At 38.4% G+C, this 20,084-nt stretch overlaps 1 protein-coding gene across 1 annotated transcript in view; it reads right to left on the bottom strand.

Moving 5' to 3' along the window:
* The window catches only part of gna11b (guanine nucleotide binding protein (G protein), alpha 11b (Gq class)), a 46,382-nt gene extending 27,737 nt beyond the window's left edge, over positions 1-18,645 (bottom strand). Inside the window, exon 1 of the mRNA XM_084118603.1 lies at positions 17,675-18,645. Within this exon, the coding sequence (XP_083974729.1) occupies positions 17,675-17,810 (136 nt within the window). The 5' untranslated portion in view covers positions 17,811-18,645. The remainder of the gene's footprint in view (positions 1-17,674) is intronic.
* Between the last annotated feature and the right edge of the window lie 1,439 nt (positions 18,646-20,084).

Genomic DNA, 20,084 nt, shown 5'->3' with positions numbered 1-20,084 from the left:
TAATTATTCCATGCACAGTGGAAATAGGAGAGCAGTTTGGGATGTAGGATATGGCGGCACCTCGGGCTACAGCCCAGCACGAGTGGCCTGTATAACACGAGAGATGCTGGCAGCAGTTGAGAGCGTGAGCCAGAAAACTCACTCCAATCTAGGCTACAACTGTCCCTCAAGTCCTGCAGGAGTCTCATTCAGAGACCGGCCTGAAACCGTGCGTGCGTGCGTGTGTGTGTGTGTGTGTGGTGGGGGTGGGGGGGGAGACCACGTGGGCGGACAGAGCTGAGAAACTGTGTTGTTGCCATAGAGACAGGCCGAACCCCCTCCCCCCGCTACAAACCTCCCCGTCAATTCCTGAGCGTACGTATAAAACAAGAGCACTTGTATCTTATCACGTCACTGCAGTCAAGCAAGGAAAGGAGATGATGCTGGGAAGAGAGACAGAAATGAAGAGATTTAGTCCAAAAACACTGCAAAATGCAAAAGTCAAATACGGCTCTGTTTTAATAAAGCATGTCCTGCTTTCAGCAAAATGAATCTGTCTGAGCTGAACCTACTTCTCCATATGTTCTCCTGACCCTTCGGTCAGCGCAGGTTTGAATCACTGCAGACGTCCAGACTGTGAGGGGGAAGCGGCACGGATGCTCCTGGAAAGCATGCAAATATAACCAGTAGGCCATTTGCAGCGCGCTTTAACCGCAGTGAACTGTTGAGGTGAGCGTATCAGATAAACGACAACCACACAATTAGCATTGAGTGGTAGAGATAAACCTACTGAGGTTTGCATGACTCAAAAAGGAAGTGCTTGGTTATTTTATTTGACTATGTAAACTCCACTAGCACCGGTTGCACTGAACTTTCTCCCAAAGGCCAATAAGTCTTACAAGTTCATGCAAAAACATGCATCAAACCATAGAGGTGATACGGCGACTGCAATGGATCTTAGTCAGGGTAGCTGCAATATTGAATGTCACATGGATCAAATCATTCAGCCAATAAACCAAACCAATAAACCAATATCAATAAACCAATAAACCAAATGTCTTTTTAGCAAAAACATTTACATGGTCCAAAACTTCAGATATATGGGATGCTAATTTGTCAATAAGATAATGTTATCTAGCATGCTATCTTAAAAAAAGAGACTCTTGAGCGACTCTTTAAGAATGTGGTTAACTACAAACAAATCAGTAATATTTTGCATCATATGCAATAGTTTTTTTTTTTAGCAAAAGTGAGTTTAAGCATGTATGGAATTAGTTTCATTATAGCTGTATATTTTCCAGCTTGTAGCATAAAAACCCCCACAAAAGCCAATTTAAAAATACACTGCAAAAATAAAAAATTATACTTATTTGTGGCAGGGCAAGTAAAAATTAAAACTACTAGCCAGACTGGACACCAAAAAGAAATTATATTTGTTGAACTCTAAAGAAAAAAAATGCAAGGCAATACAAATGTATAAAAATTCAACAAATCCAGAAAACACATTTTAAAGGGTACTAAAGTAAAGGTCAAAAGCAGTCAAGAGAGATATTTTTTCTGGGTATAACAACACTATCGTTCAAAAGTTTGAGCTTTGAAAGAAACATTCTATTCATCAAAGCTGTTTTAGTTAAAACTAATAGTACCATTATCTTACAGCTGGTTGCCAAGATTATAAACTACACTTAAAAGGTGTGGTATATTAAAGATAGTCTTTCATCTCAAAGAGACCATAACAGACACATATTGCGGGCAGTCGTAGCCTAATGGTTAGAGAGTCAGACTTATACCACAAAGGTTGCGGGTTTGATTCTCAATACCAGCAAGAAACGACTGAGGTGCTCTTGAGCAAGGCACTTAACTCCCAATCGCTCCCCGGGCCCTGCTAATGTGTGTGAAGAGGACAAATTCAGAGTTATGGGTTACCATACTTGGCCTTCATGTCATGTCACTTTCTATTACTGAGAATAAAAACAAGACAACTTTTAAAAAGTGACTTGAATCAACACACTTCCGACCTCTGACACTTGATTATGCACTTTAAACTGTAGAACAGAGATAAGACAAACTATAATAAGTACCAACAATGATCTCTAAAACCACATGACCACTGTTAAACTATATTCACTTAATCAAGAACAGCAAAACAAAAGACATTAAAAACAAAAGTTGCTCCCACAAGGTGTTCTGAACATATGGCTCAAATGAAACTGAAAGTCTCTATTTCAGCAAAAAAAATTCAATGTCTAATTATTTAAGAATTTGCACATTAATAATTATTCCTAAATGTGATGCTGTCATAATAAGAGCATGATTTCACAGACACACCCTGCCTAACAACATAATGCATAGCCATATTTCTGCAAATCATGGCCTTTTATGATCCCATAAATCAATAGAATTTTCTAAAACATAAAGCTCTCAGGAGGCCAAAATGTGTTGGTGAAACTTTGAGAAATTGGTGTAATCAGCCTTTAATGTATACAAGCACAGCTGCACAACAGCGTCTCGGCTGCTTTTTAAAAGCTTATTAACGGAACCAAAGACTCCATTTTACTGGCCTTAAAAAAGTTCTCATTTTGGAGCCGTCTGTCATCTCTCAGAAGTATGCGGTTCCTCACACTAGTTGCCTTGTGATTCCTAGTTAAAGCTGCCGTCTGGATGGAATGTAATGTTAATGAATGGCTACTTGTAGACTGGTAGCGTCGCCTCCCGTTTCTAATGTGCTCTTTATGAGTGACGGAGGGGAATGCTGAAAACCAGGGACACTCCATGTCTCAGCGCTACTACAGGAAAACAGGAAATGCTGCAGGGACAGAGCCAATAAAAATTAAAAAGGTCTTTCCCTTCCATAAAGGAGAACAGCAACCAACAAATAAACAAGCCTGAACCTACGCTTAATTCTTTAAGACAACAATGTGAAAGCATTATTAGTCTCGGCTGGTTAAAACTGTTTTGGTGCTGGACCAGCAAAAAATAAGATAGTGAAGCTGGCAAATGATCATACTTTTTGTAGTGTTAGTGTAGATTTTTTTTTTTTTGGTTGGGGTTCCTGTAAACATCCTTAAAACAAGATTAATTTACCTAAGAAGCAAAATGACAAGATATTATGACAAAATTTAGTAAGCTGTATGAATAAAACAAGAAAAACTCAATCAAGAAAAGGGTAAGAAAACAAGTTTATTTTTCTAACCCCACTGGCAAACAGTTTCTGCTTTTTGGTTGTTTTGCTTCTCAAATAAGTGATCTTGTTTAAAATATGTTCATTTTACTGCAAAACAAGATCAAGAATATGATTTTGTGGATTTAAACTGAACGACCCATAGCACACACAAGAAGGAACAGGAAGAGGACTGAATTGTATTTTAAAGAAATTCAATACAGATTGTGTTCTTAAACCTTGGAACACAAAAGGTATTTTATTAAATATGATCAAACTAAATATAGAAAAGTGGATTTAAACTGAACGACCCATAGCACACACAAGAAGGAACAGGAAGAGAACTGAATTGTATTTTAAAGAAATTCAATACAGATTGTGTTCTTCAACCTTGGAACACAAAAGGTATTTTATTAAATATGATAAAACTAAATATAGAAAACTAAACACAAATTTCTATAGATAGGATTTCAAACATCCATCCATTTATCACCCTAAGCCCATAAAGCCTATATATGTTTTCAAACTTCAAGGCTTCTTAAACTAAATTGGAATTTAACATTCAATTAAATTCTGAATGAAGCACAACCCTGGTAACCAGATGGTTGATAGGCCTCGTCATCAAACCTTTAGATCAGGGATAGGCAACTCCGGTCCTGGAGGGCCACTGTCCTGCAGAGTTTAGCTCCAACCCCAATTAAACACACCTGAACAAGGCAATCAGTGTTTTCAGGATTACTAGATAGATACAGGCAGGTGAGTTTTTATCAGGGCTGAAGCTAAACTCTGCAGGACAGTGGCCCTCCAGGACCGGAGTTGCCTATCCCTGCTTTAGATGAACACCAGTTGTCCTTCAAATGAGTCCTTCACACATGCAATGAGCCAATGATTAACAAAGAGGCAAATCATGCTACGTTTAATCTCTGCATTATACTAGAATGGTTGAGATGTAGAGTTGGGGAATCGGATACTTAAGTTCAGGAATCGAAAATTTTGATTCATTTGTGTGCATTTTAATATGACTTTAAACCATTCAAGCACAAGAAGACCCACACGCTGTTTTCTGTTTTGCGGACACATCCAATGCGTGTGTACAGAAAGCCGCCTCTCATACTGTATGGTGTGCGATACTGAGAGTTGAAGAGTTCTCTTCCGCGTATTTTTGAACGGACAAATACACAAAAATATATCAAAATATCCTCGTAAACACAGTCGGTTATGTTTTAGGTGAACGCAAACAGTTGACAAAGAAAATGCATGTGTAACAGTATATTGGATCCGTGCAGCTCTTAAAGTGACAGCAGCCTAATATTCCTGCTGCCATCTCTATAATAACGATAATCAAACAACAAAAGATAAAGAGAAAATTCAGGCGCTGTTCTTTACTGAATAACTTTTGTAACTATATTTGTAATGTATATTTTATTTATAGAGTGCTGTGTCCTTAATTGATTAGTTTCTGTACCTTAATACTTGACAATCTTAAAATTTCAATTGTATCTTTTTTCAGTTGCAATTGCTAATTTGTTTATTTGTGCTTTTTAAATTACTGAGTGTTTACTTGTCTTTAAAGGGATACTTCACCGATTAGCATTAAGCTTTGTATCGGTAGAAACCCGGTAGTATTTTCGAGTGACCGTGCTTCCCTCCCTCATGTCCCCCTGAGACGAGAGATTTCTGTATTGCGTGTCTGGAAAAAAAACTCAATGACGCAAAAACTGTCATTTAGCTCATCAGAGGCTCTTTTGTCCAGAGGCGAGAGACTCCAGCCAGTAGGAGGAGCTCGTTCCGCATGTCTTCAACCCGCCCATAGGGGGATCTCACGATAAAACGCCGTCTTTTCAGTTTCCAGTCGACTAGTAGCCTAGCTGTATCATTTCTTCCGATACTGCCCTCTGTAACCGGTAGGCGTGGCTTGGGAGTGTCCTCGTAGGGCAGCGAAGCAAGTGCATTCTGGGAGTTGTTGTTTTTCATCCACATGAGCCAAAAATAAATTTTCTGGCTTTTCTCAGTCTAGAAGGCACCAACTTCTAAAATAATTGCACATTTCTACTACATAAATGACACAATTTAAATACACATTCATCTTTCCAGCGGTGAAATATCCCTTTAATAATGCTTGAAATTTATATTAGTTATGCTAGTTGTTTTTTTAAACCATAGACAAAAGTTCCTTGTGTGAGTGTTCTTTAGCCTGTCGTTCGTGGTATTCCGCTACAATTAAATGTTTTAAAATAAGACTTAGAATAAATGTGCTTTTTACCTTATTGGAATCGAAATTAGGAATTGATAAGAATCGGAATTGATAAGCAGAATTGGAATTGGAATCGTTAAAATTCAAATGATACCCAACCCTATTGGGATGTGAGCGCGAGTAGTCAAGCATCTTCGAGTAACTGTCAATAAAACGAATGTTTGCTACCAATGAGATGGCAAGAAGACTGCCTGTGTTCCACATCTACTCACTAAAAGCTCCCTTTCTGTTCCTTTCCATCAGTGGGCTTGCGTTTCTATGGCCTACTTTGTGAGGAAATTGATCTGTTAAATGTGTCAAGGATAAGAAAAGGAAAAACGTGCATGTGTGCAACAGGAAAGGCCATTCGAGGTTTGCAGTGTATAATTAGATACATGGTTACCATACAAAGTCATATCTTTTGGCTAGTCCATTTCTGTTATGAATAAAAATAAACATTTCTGTTAAAAATAATGAAAAGAAAGAAAGACAGGAATAAAGAATGATGTGTGTGTGCCATCTATCCTTGCAGGTCTCTGTGGCGTTGCCGGAGAATGGCACCTGTTCTATAAATACCGGCACAGGGGGAGCAGAGGACGAACTCAGAAGTCAGGTCAGTCAATCACCTTGAAGAATTTCATCAAGGATAACAGAGAGAACATCTATAAATACACACATCAGAGAAATAGAGATCCTTCACTTAGTAATCTCACTGTAAGAACCCAAACAGCAAGTTTGGGATGAAAATACTCACTATTTTTCTCTGAGCATCGTGAGGGCAAGGCACAACACGCCTGTGTCGCTTCTTTCTCACTTAGCTCTCCTCCGAGACCACCTGGCCCCGTTTGGCGCTGTGTGTGGCAGCATGTACGGTTCAGACAACAGCGCTCTCTACAGGCCGGTTAAGATGAGGGGCTGCTTATATAAGAGTAACAGCAGGGACTCACGGCCAATTAAAATCCAGCCTCATTAAAGAGGACATCACCTACCGTTAGGGACACTTCAGGATTCCACTTGCCTGCTGTTATGCGAAATTCTGATACTGGCCTTGAAGGAACGATAGGTAGGTGACTGAAGGCATGATTAATATTAGGGCTGCACAATATATCGAAATTATCGAAATATCGCGATATGCATATCGCAACAGTTTGCAATAACTGGGGTCATGAATAAAAGACAAAGAGAAAATCCCTAACTGCTCTTGGCTGAATAACTTTTGTAGCTTTAATAAGAATCAGTATATATTTAATTCATACAGTGAAAATTAAGCAGTGTTTTATTTTCACATTTGATTATTCAGTTTCTGTTGTTAAATTAACCTTATGTAGGCCTTCCTGAAACCCTAAACCCTGTGGATTACACTGATGTTAAAATAACACTTCTTATGCTACAGTAAAACACTGCAGCAAAAAGAATGTGAAATTATGTAGGTTATATAATTTTTAAATATATTTTAAAGATAATTTAAGTTTATTTTACACACTTTAAAGGAGCTGTATGTAAGAAATGTATTTCAATTAATCATAAAATGGCCCTGATATGTCACTAGACATTAAGAAATCATGTTCATTTCAAATACTTATATCACTGACAACAGTAGTACGGCCAGGATATTGTCATTTAAAAAGTGAAGTTGCAGCCCTCAACTGATGTTGATGTTGTCATCTTGTGTTTTGGCCTGAAGCGCCACCCTCCACCTATCTACCAATCACGAAGTCAGTAGTGTTTCGGCATCCGGGTTGCCAGCTCTGCTCTAGTTGAAAGCTCCTTGTAGCAGCCTACGTTCCTGCTGGATCCTGCAGCCTATCTGGCAACCTCGAGTCAGGGGGGAGGGGGAGGGGATACACCGCTCTACAGTAATTTGAAAGTGATTGCAGTACCAGTTTTGGCCACAATCTTACATACGGCTCCTTTAAGCATTATCGTATCGCATATCGAATATCGCATTATTAAATGAGTTAGTTATCGCATATCGCACTTTTCTTCAATATCGTGCAGCCCTAATGAATATTAACAAAATGCAAGGAAAAATCTTGTAAACAAGACCTCAAATGCACCATCACAGGTACATGTACATGAATACTTCTGAAATCATTCTTAAGATCTTGCACACTGAGTCCGAACATTTTCTTATGCGTTTTTTCGTATTCGTCATTCGGTGGCTCTGATTTGACAAAACACCTCTCAAAATACTTGCTATGGACGCGAAAAATGCAGAAAATCGAACCCGATCCTAATTTTTATGACGGACGAGAATTTCTGACTCAGTGTACAAGGACCTTAAGGGGAAAGAAGTATTTATGTACAAGTGGACCAACAATGTTATATAGCAAATCTCTTTTTCCCTATGACAATACAAAAATGCTTTAAGATGTTCCCATAAAAATGGCAGGCAATAAATCGGTGATAACATTTTTCCGGACAACAAACAGCAACGCTAAAAAACACTTGTAAGCATGGAATCAGATCTACAACATCAGACCACAACCAAATACCAAGCGTCCACCATCATTATCATTATCACGATTTTGTTCTCTTCGGCTCACTGGATGGAAATGGTGCTTTATTCGCAAATGTTTTATGCGATATTCCAATCTTGCGCACAAGTCAAATTCGCAACTTTGGATGGAAACATAGCTTGAGAGTAAATGATGGCAGGATTTTCATTTTCAAGTGAACAATCCCGTTAATTTCCCAGAATGCCATTGCCTGTTGAGACTCTTTGAAGACTCTTTGACTCTCTGTAATTCAGTAAATTCCACTTCCAATTCAAATCTCACCTATGTGTTGTGGACAATTCGATTTAAACTCACACTTTATTTTATTTGGTGGATCTTTGGCCAAAATGCAGAGAAAACTCTTTGTTTTAGAGATATCAGATGTTGTGTGGATGGGGCCTGAGAAGGTAAAACACCAGCTGATAAAAACATCATAATGCTGTAATGCATTTTGGTATCCTAGACTACGTTCACACTGCGAGCCTCAGCGTTCGATTCCGATTTATTGCTCAGATCCGATTTTTTTTTTGTATAGCTGTTCACATTGTTGTTTTAAATATGGCCAATATCAGATTCCAGTGCAAACAGATAATGGTCCTGAACTGACTTGCATGCGTAAAAGAACGATAAAAAGACGTCACGCAGCACGCAGTCATACGGAAGTAAACACGGAGGACATTAAAGTAAGCGATTGCGCGTTTATTTATAGTGTGATCTGCTGTGGAAGCCAGCGAATTTATGCGCAGGCAATATAAAGAAACTTTAGTCAGTGTCAGTGTTTCCCGAAGCCATAGTTCTAACGAACATTTGCAAACAGCATCGCAAAGTTGTGTGGTTGGAACGACAGCTCTCCACCTGTGGTTAGAAGCAGAGTTTCTTGTTTGCATGATATGTGGACTTAATAAATCCTTATCTTTAGCAAAATAAGCAAGCTGACATTCAGTACGACCTGTGTCTTTTATTTAGAATACATACAAATGTCATTTACGTCTTTTTGTTTGTTTGTTTGCCTAGTACGTAAGAACGAGCCTATGATTGAATCTGGAAATAAAGCAAAATAACTGAGAAAAATAGTCCTCAGATGCCATGTCCGTAATTTATAGCAAAACATCTAGCGTTAATTCAATCTAAAACTGATTCAAGAAGTTATTACTCCACCACGTGCGTGACATTATTAACCCACGTGGTTGAACGATCAATTTGCGTCAGTACGGTTTTGGGAAACACTCGTGACTAGCTAGTTGATTTCTTCAACGATGCATCGTACTATGGTAGTTAAGCAGCGAGTTGCGTCGTTTGTAAGGGAAACGCACCCCTGTTCGGATTTAAGACCACATATGGAAGTGGCCCAAATCAGAATTGGAAAGATCAGATCCCATGTGGTTTGTGCTGTTCACACTGTCATGAGAAAAAACAGATCTGAGTCACATATGAACAACAACAAAAATCTGAGCCCTAGTTCTGGTAGTGATTTGGTGGAAAATCATCTGGCAGGAACATCATCCACAGAGATCCACTGTTCTCTAAGCAGAGAAAGCGGGTGGTTCTGTGATAAACTCAGTCTATTAGCTCTCCTAACATGGACAGGAGCGACAGGAAATATCCCGCCAGCTCAAGACTGGGCTGTCATAGCGTCTTGTCACAGAGGCACAGTCATGACTTCACTGCCTTATTTGATCAAGACGGATGTCTCAGCATGTTCATATATCCATTATGCTCTGCGACGGTGGGTCGCAATCAAACAAAAGCCCCGCGCAGACACCTGATGCACACGCCGGCCAAGAGTTTCGACGCCTGCTAGGTGGAAGTCCAAAGTGCAAATCCTCTTGTTTGCACTGGACGTGGAAACCACCGTGAAGCCTTGCTTGGGAGGGAGCAGAGAAAGAGACAGCGACTGACTGGAGAACAGTTGTTGCTCTGAAAACAAAGTAAAGGACTTCTTATGAAAAAAAACAAACAAGACAGGATGTGTCCTGGGAGCACTACAATTGAAAGTGAAAGTGTGTGCAGAAGCCAAGGCCCTTACTGAAACATGATGTGGCCGTTAAAACCAAAGTTTAATCTTCAGTAGGGCAGCCAGGAACACAGCACTCCAAAACAACTGCTGCCAATGCTAACAGATTGTCAACAATACAAACTCACACACCACATCACCAGGCCATTTTGGTGCATAAAAAGCTTAAAATTGTCTGGTTTTGTTGTTCACAACGACACTGGCCCACCCACCATTAACATAAAAGCTTCCGTGGAAAGACACATTTAAACTAGACATTGTAAACACAAGAGACCGGAAATGGCAACTTATGCAAAGAAACTCGGTGCGTTCCACTGAGTATGAAAGTGTAATTTTAAATGCTGACCTGTAAGTTTGAATGATGAGAAGACGCGTGACTGACAGAGAATCTAAAAGTCACAGATTGACCACTTGGCTACTTTCGTTTACAACTTCATTAAACAAGGCAATTACAAGAAAGACTACAAAGGTTCTTCTACACAGAAGAAAAACACATGAAAAAACAATGTTAAAAGGTACTGAAAAAGAAAAGAGAAAATATCTAAATTACAGTAAATGGACCCCAAATACAATAGTAAGTAAATAATATTTTAGTCATTACATAGGTAAATAGCCTCAAGCTCAGTCTCAAACTTGTAGTACAGAGCTAAAATACAAATCATTGTTACAAAAAAAGTGGAGATTATATATTTTCTTATTTTAAATGTATTATTTGTGATATATTTACTAGAGTGTGACATCCTATTTGTTGCTGTAGTTTTGTTATTGTTAACTAAAAGCAGAAATAAAATATAATAAAATATAATAATTATAAAAAAACGTATACGTACACAACGTAAATAAAAATGAGAAATGTTGCCTTGGCACCCTGGCAACTAACTGAAATAATTTTAGTACTTCAACTTATTTTTCTAAAACTCCAACTGAAATTAAAATAAATTACAGCTAAATAGAAAATTAACAAGCTGAACATATAAAAATTAAAGCTTAATAAATATATAAATAATACTAAAATAACACTTGCGGTGTTGGATGCTTTAAAGTCTAGAGTTGGGGATCATGTTTAAAAACTGCTGCAATGGTCATTCAACTCATTCAGATCTTTATATAAAATCTTCAAGGTTTAAGTCAGAATAGTGCTAGTGCGTCAACACCTGAAACTATTGACTAGCAAGAATGTAGCGCAGTGCAAGAAAAAACATCCCAGCATCAGTTCCACAATTCTGTCCATTCCAACAGAGGACACTTAATTTTGGGGGACAATTTCTAGCTTTAATCTGTTTTGACCAAGTACAGAGAGAGCAACAAGGCCCAGTGCGCCTGGCCCTTCCATAGCCTGATAAGGGCTTCAGGGCAGACCAGGGGCAGCACAAACCGCATGGACGGGGGAAAGGGTGGAGAAGAGCAGTGAAGCGAGCAGCAAAATGAATGGCACTGGCAGGAAGTCATGGCCCTGTCAAACTAAGCCAGCGAGAAGCTGGATAAAATGAACTCTTTACCATTTCAAACACCCGAGTTGGGTTCAAACGGGTAAAGAAGAAGTACGATGAGCTAAAATATAATGACTATGACCATTAAGACTTCTGAATGGAGTTTGAACTGGGCCAAACATCATATGTTCAAATGGGATAGCAATATACAAAACAAATGAACAGTCCATTAAACCCATTACAACATGCATGTTAAAGGGATAGTTCACCCAGAGATGAAAATTGGGTCATTAATTACTCCCCCGCATCTCGTTACAAACCCGTAAGACTTTCGGAACTCAAATGAAGATCTTTTTGATGAAATCTGAGAGATTTCTGTCCCTCTATTGAAAGCTACGCAACTAACATTTTGACGCTTCAAAAAGTTCTAGAGATCGTAAAAAACTAATCAATATGAAGTGAGCGGTTTAGTCCAAATTTGCTGAAGAGACACAATCGCTTTATATGATGAACAGACTGAATTTAAGCTTTTATTCACATATAAACATCACATCAGTTGAGGTAAACGGAAACTTAAGCATGTTTGCTTGAAGTGCAAGAACCAATGAGGTTCATTCTTGTGTTACGCAGCACGTATGAGCTTCAGCAAGAGCCAATGAGGTTCATTCTCATGTTACGCAGCACGTTTGAGCTTCTGCAAGAACCAATGAGGTTCATTCTCGTGTTACGCAGCACGTTTGAGCTTCTGCAAGAACCAATGAGGTTCATTCTCGTGTTACGCAGCACGTTTGAGCTTTAGCAAGAACCAATGAGGTTCATTCTCGTGTTACGCAGCACGTTTGAGCTTTAGCAAGAGCCAATGAGGTTCATTCTCGTGTTACGCGGCACGTTTGAGCTTTAGCAAGAGCCAATGAGGTTCATTCTCGTGTTACGCGGCACGTTTGAGCTTTAGCAAGAGCCAATGAGGTTCATTCTCGTGTTACGCGGCACGTTTGAGCTTTAGCAAGAGCCAATGAGGCTCATTCTCGTGTTACGCGGCACGTTTGAGCTTCAGCAAGAGCCAATGAGGTTCATTCTCGTGTTACGCAGCACGTATGAGCTTCAGCAAGAGCCAATGAGGTTCATTCTCGTGTTACGCAGCACGTTTGAGCTTCAACAAGAACCAATGACAGTTGTTCTCGCACGTCAATGCTTTTATGTGAATAAAAGACTAAATTAAATCTGTTCATCATATAAAGTGATCGAGTCTCTTCGGAAAATTTAGACTAAACCGCTCAATTCATTTGGATTAGTTTTACGATCTCTTTATAAACTTTTTGAAGAGTCAAAATGGTAGTTGCGTAGCCGTCAATTGCGGGACAGAAATCTCAGATTTCATCAAAAAGATCTTAATTTTGGGAGAACTAACCCTTTAAATGTATGTAAAAGTTGCAAGGCTGAAAGCATTTCTGTGGTCCATAAAACACGCTGTTAAAATTAAGAGTATAATTACATCATCAGGGAGAACATCTTAATTGGGAGCATGCATGAGATTACAACTTGGTGAAGATCTCATACTTGGATCCCATAAGATGACAGAAAGGCAGAGCATATTTTGTGAATGCTTCTTGATTGCATAATTAGGAATCTCTAGGAATTTCTTAAATGAGCAATCATGGAATAGTCACTGCTTTTGGAAATCCAACTTCACACTTAATGTTCCACTCACACACAAATGAGGGAGAGTGAGTGCACATATATGCTATGCATAGATGTTTTCTTCTAAAAGAAAACATGAATTTCGTGTATTTCTTCTCAATTACTTTTGAGCAGATCAGAGGATCCATACAACACAGACTAACCTCTTAACACAACAAATAAAACTTTAAAAAGATGCTAGTGTCTCATCGAGTGTCGCTAGTGATCAAGCATTTTTTAACACCTCCAATTTATTATTACTTTTAAAAAAACAGAAACCCTAGAGCATGGAATAATATCCTGTTTCTTTTTGCATATTCTATTTTCTGCAGAAGCAGGACTGAGCTCTTGTACTTAAGGTTGGTTAAAACACAACAAACACTACTTTGTTTCAGAAGTCATACAGAAAATGTAAGGTTTACAGTTCAAATTCTCTGTGCATTGGAAACGAATTCATGAATGACATAACATATCAAGATTTCAGTTCAAGATGTGACAGCTTCACAATAACTCTCTGAGATCTCAAAGGACAAAAAAATCTGTACAACAATACATGCCACATTACTTCAGTGCTAAGCACAGACAGCAGCAGGAAATTCATAAACATTATTTTAAAATAATAATGCATTATTTTCTAATAATGTTGTAGTGCAACGGCATTAATATAATTAATTATTTTTAAAAGTCACCTCAGAAGAAAAAAAAGAATCAATACAAATGTTAAATCCTGTTCATTTGAACATCCAGTAGACTTGCTTTTCCATTTTGAGGCACAGTAAAAATGGGACACCATCCCAGTATGTTTCCGCGTGAAAGTGCAATTAATGTCAATTAAAAATAGGACAAATTCTACATTTCACAAAATGTAACAGTGAATCTGCATTACCTGTGGCCCAAACAAACAGTAAAGCCACACAGAGATAATCTTAATAATACACGCATTAGGATTACATATTCATTCAATTTGTGACTATATGAGATCTTAATATAAGGTTGTCAAAACAGCCCTGCCCAAAAGCATGAGAAAGATTATTTTCTGGAATAAAATGATGATAAAATTATTTTAAAGGTTTCTGAGAGAATATCAGAAGATGTTCTACTTTAGCAATTACAAGGTCATGGGTTTGATTCCCAGGGAATTAATTAACTAAGAAAAACATGTAACATTTTACATATATTCCAGAGTATTATCTTCATGTATTTGGTTTAAAATAGCTTTAAAGATTAATTTTTCAGAGACAACCTAAAGAGCAATTGTAGCCAATTAAATGTATAATGAACAATATTTAATGCAAAATGTCAAAAATGTCTAAAATACAGTAAAAATCTTGTGCCAAGGCTTGGCTGTGTTAGGCTGCAATATTTACCAGCAATTTATTTTCCCAAAACATGAATAATGCCACAGTCACACAGAGACTTAATACTCTAATACATGTAAGATGTACAACAAGGATCCCAAAATGTGTGACAAAATAAGTGCAGCAAAATCATTGTGAATATCTGAAATAGCGGCCAGCCCTACTAATAACCACAATTTGTCAAAGCTTAACTAGCCTAAGCTGTTTTAACAGAGTGAGAAGCTGGTTAACACAAAACCAGCTATGGTATCATCAATGGAAGCATATGTGTTCGCAAAGCCTATTAAGGTCCTGGCTAATCCAGACTAGCCAAGACTTATCCAGAGTTAGGCTGACAGTTTTAACTTATTTAGGATGGGCCATTAATAGGATGACTGAGCACCAACAAGCTGCTTTCTTTATATACTTCCTTTGGTGGCATGGGGATAGGGATTGGGAATGAGACAGGGAGAGAACTTTTACTTATTAATTCTCTCATAGCGGTAAAGGTCGAACTCTTGTATTTTCACAGAGGTCACGGAGCCACATAGGAGCCACTGTGTCCTCACAATCATTCACTGTTACAGAACTGCTCCTGTTCTCGCTTAACTAGAGTTCACAAGACTAGATGAGCTCGAGTGGAGGCAACTTCAAATAAAGGGTACTACAATCTTGAATACTGGTTCGCCAATGTATCAAGCAGACTCCAAATAATAAAGATGCAAATTTCAAGTCAACCGACCCTTTCCTAAGCTCCGCCCCCTTGGATACTGTAGCTAACAAGCTAACAATTTCTGTTAACATTTTCAGTAAAACACGCTGATGAACGACACAGTAAAATCTAAAGTCTCATTCAAAAATGGTATCAGCAGATAGGCTATATTAAGTTTAATTGAACATAACGCTTCTTAAATGTTTCTACAGGTAGTCTCAGGTATCAAACGTGTTCATCCTCGTTGGGACGCCTGTAGACCTGCAGCATCAAAAAAGAGCAATAGGTTGATAATATGGCAGATGATGATATTTGGGGGGGAAATAATAACGAACGAAGAGTAAATTGTGGCATATTTTGCTGAAAAAGCAAATCTCAAGTTCATTCCAATGTCGTGTGAAGCTCGTCAACTGTAACCAAAGTGGGCGGAGTTTAGCGAAGGGTCAATAGGACATCATTTTAACACATGATGTCACTAAAACTCATACTTCTGTCCATCTCTCCCTATCTGTCTTTATTATCTGCTCAGTTTCATAGTATTTTATGATCCATACTAGCAGCTCATTTTGTGGTTTCAAGCGGAAGAACAGTCCTGACTAATAGGAAATGAATGACGGGTTGTCCGTGTCAGATATCACCGCTTACCAATTCACTGAGTCATACACAGAACAGCAACCAAACTTCACAGCTTGATAAAGCATCCAATTCTCCTTCCTTGGGAGTAACCAGAGTCCAGAGCACTCACGCCCTCACAAGGCAATAACCATCCACCATTTTAAGATAATTCGACCCAAGAATTAAAAGTGTTAAAAGTGCAACAGTGACCCAAATTTGACCGGTGGCACCGGCTGACATGGTAAATTGATTGACGTTTAGCGCTCAAGGCTGATACCTACAAACTAACTGTTTTTTTTTTTCTCATTAATTTGAAGATTATCAAGGGAAAAGCATCCTTTGCAGCCACAGAAAAGTGTCTATATATGTAACCACCCAATATACACCATGGTTTATGGAAACATAGAATCAGGCTATTAATTAATTATATACATCGTGCATTCTGAGCTTTTTAAGCACCAAGTTCCCATATGAACTAATTACTTGCGCATATATGTAATATTTAATTGTGCATGCGTGGCGTGCTAATCACCATTTACTCTGCGCACGTTCACTATCAATGATAAAACGTGAGACCCATTTGAATTCTATTGAGAATTTGCCACTTTAAAATGCTCTGGAGAAAGTAAAACGTGATCTTAAACAGCCACGTAAACTAAAAAAAGACTGATGAAAAGACGAGAGAATATCATCCTGCACCAACATAAATTAGAAAGCCTTTTAAACTACTCATGACCACCTTTACTAGAATTTATCACGTTCTATTGAGGTAAATTTTGACTAACTTGTAGAATTACCTGTTAAGGGAATAGGTTTTTCACTAAAGATTTATATCACAACTGTGGCATTGTTGTAGATATAGTTTCTATGTGTGGGCTAATATTTTTCATAACAAATGCTATAGATAAAAAGAAAGAAATACGTTAACATTGGCCTTAGCATGGCAATGAAGCGCCATCAATGGTCTTACCTGTAATTATATTCTTATTTTAACAAATGGTATAGTTAAACAATTACAATAACTATGTTACTTTTTCATAAGGTCCAAGTGCAAGAGCTTTAAAGTCTGGACCTTCAGATATAAAACCTGGATTTCAGATATTCCAAGAATAGTATAAGTTATTTAAGTAAAATTCAGTCAAACTGAAAACGTTTTCGGTGCTTAAATAATATAAAATACATAATATATCCTATGTAAACAAGTAATTGTTAACTAGGCTAGTACTTTATTGCAGTTATGTTATCAACCATATTTGCATGTGGGTGATAGGCCTACCACAAAAGACCATTTAGCAAAAATGAATAAACTAAATAAACACCCCCCCCCCCCCATCTTCAAACCAAAACTACGCCCATTTCTATACTTCAGATCACTAAAGCTGTAAACGTTCAGCTGACAATCTCCCAAACCTCAGCATAATTTCCCTAAAATTTGAATAGTGTAATCTGACATGAGTAATGCAGTCACACAAACCACAAAACAGTCTCATATAATTTGCACCTATTGACACCTTGCATCATTTAGAGCAAACCTGCCATACAGTAAACTCATTATTGATTGCACATTTTGCACATATTCTTATAGCTCTTATCAAGCAGCATGCAACATCACTTGGGTTGACTCATAACACAAAAGTGACAGCTAGAAAAATGAACTAGCTAATGTACGATCATGTACATGCACACAACAGAGAGCATGCTGAGATTTGTGTGCTGTTGCATTGCATGCCAGGCCCTGTCCAGCATTCGGCCCACATATGCTAAAGCGCTAACGCCTTAGCACTTTTCGTAACGTTGGTACTGTTCACTTGAATAATAATTAAATAAATAAAAACATTAACCACAAACACCTCAACCCGCCACCACACTAAAACGGAGGTGGTGTGTTTAGCACCACAAGTCACAGCTGAAAACCACAGCGAAACCTGTCGACTGACTATGAGTGTGTGTACAGTGTGTGTGTGTGTGTGTGTGTGTGAGTGAGTTTAACGGCGGCGGCGGCAACTGCGGTCTCCGTACCGAGCAGAAGCAGCTTCAACTCCCGTCTCGAGTCGCGTTTGTCTCGACGCAGTTGCTTATCGATTTCTGCGTTGATCCGTTTCGACTCCTTGGCCTCTTCGCTCAGGCAGCAGGCCATCATCGACTCTAAAGTCATCCCCACTGCTTTACTGGCCTCGTCGGGGCTTCAGAAACCAGAGAAAAACAAAAATATCACCTCGCTCAAGTAGCCGTTGGAAAAAAGGCGCTAAAAAAATGAAATAACCCCTTTATTCTCCTTCTCTGAGGTAAACTATTAAGAAAAAGAAGGGAAAAAATGAGAGGGAGGTGAGGAGATGATCTGAAGGGGGTTTGAGAGTGGGGGAGGGGGCCGGGGGGCCTCGCGCGCTGCGTTCAGTCCTCTCGCGGCGAACGCGAGCCTCTACCCCGCGTACGGACCGCGGTGAAATCACGGAGGTACGTGAGGAAGAAAAACCGGGAGGATAGAGTCGACGAGGAGAAGGAGGTCCGGGAGCCTTATCTCGCAAATGATTGAAAAATCCAGGACAAACTATCCTCGCGTAAGTTACATGCGACACTCCCACAAACGGCTCCGCGGCGGCTCACCACCAACACGGGTCCCGGTGAAAACGGGACAGATCGTAAAGTCGCGACATCCACTTTTCCTGGCTATCCCCCCCCTCCTCCTCTCCAGCCGTATCCACCCCTTCAAACGGAGGGAAAAAAACCTCCTCTGGAAAGGAGGAATTGCTGTCCGTTCGGGGTGAATGAAGCGTCACTGCTTCACAATGAATAATGTCAAAAACATTCCGTTTTGTGTCGTTTTTATATAATGAAAGCTCTCAGTCAGTCACAACACTTGTAGAAAATTTTTAAAAATCCTGGAAGAAGGGAGGAAAAAGCCCGTTGCCTTTAAAAATGGAATATGCCACTTTTTTTGTGCGGATGACAGCACGCAGCGTCTCCTCCTACATCAGCGGAGCTGCGTGCGCGCGCACACTAGTGTGATTCCGCGGATGATTGACAGGGAAAGGAGAGGCGGGAACTGTGCGCGTGCGGATAACAGGAACTGTCAAGTTTGGTCGACGGCACAAAGTCAGTCAGGCATTCTGATCTGAAAGCGCTCACTCCGGGGCGTGTCTCTTATTCTGAGGAAATAGTGTGTGCACTTGGCTGAGCGCTATTACTTTCACAGGAGTCTCGCATTGTAGAACAGATTTCTGCACACGCACACACACACACGCACACACACACACACACACACACACACACACACACACACAAAAGTGGCATTCGCAGTTTTACTTTATTTTAAGGTGTCATTGTTACAGTGTAATTACATATTTAAGAGTAATATTAAGCAACTACATGTTACTATAGGGTTAGGGTAGGATTAGGATTTGGTTGAGGGTTAGTTGCATGTAATTATGCATAATTTACTGTAATGTCTATGGTAAGTACATGTAACATGTAACAAGGACACTAAAATAAAGTGTTACCTAGATAAATATACTTTAATTGTAAATAGACTATGCTACTATTAATAATACTAATATTTTTAATCACATCAAAATAGAAGTTATAGTCAAAATAGAAAATTAAACCATTTTCAACTTTTTATTAGGCTATATGATTCAAATACATTTTTAAAATCAGTTTATTGTAATTTGAGCTGAAATGTCTTGGACAAACATACAAGTTGATTGAAATAGCATGCATGGGAAATATATTGATACATTGTTACATAATTTAACCTTCTTTTATTATAAAGACATAAATTAAAGAAATGAAAATCTTGCCTATGGTCATTCTGTTATAAGAGAACACTATATATATATATATATACATATATATATATTAACATGTAATCTGGATTACGTAATCAGATTCAAATAAATAAGTAGCCTACTTGTAATTCAATTATATTACATTTTAAAATATTCATAATCAGACTACAGTTAATTTTCTGATTACATGTTATTCACACAATAGTGGTAAATAATAATTAATTAATTTTTTCTTTTTGCTTACTGCTTATATACACGTTCAGAAGGTCTTCCAAGTTTGTGGAGTTGCACTATGACTGAAAACTGAGACCCACACAGCATTTGATCACTGGATTTACAGGAATCATTTCAGTTTTAAGTAGTTTTCTCAACGTTGCCTATCTAGTCAGCTCCTGCCGAACACATGAATTAATTATTATTTGAATTATTATTTGAATTATCACTCAGTGAGTCATTTAAGTTTGTTGACATGCAGGTAAACAGATATTTTTAAAATCTTTAAAGTAAATGTTTCATTTTGATTGTTTTTATTTTAAAATTATTTATTTTAATTTAAAAATTTGATGATTTATAGCTTTTCATTAAACTCACAAACCCCAGTCTGGGAAACCCTGATGTAATGTTATATTTAATGCACTACATGT

The sequence above is a fragment of the Abramis brama genome (genome assembly GCF_963993115.1).
Source record: "Abramis brama genome assembly, chromosome: 7".
In the NCBI taxonomy this organism is placed as follows: domain Eukaryota; kingdom Metazoa; phylum Chordata; class Actinopteri; order Cypriniformes; family Leuciscidae; genus Abramis; species Abramis brama.
This window is presented reverse-complemented; position numbering and strand designations above follow the sequence as displayed.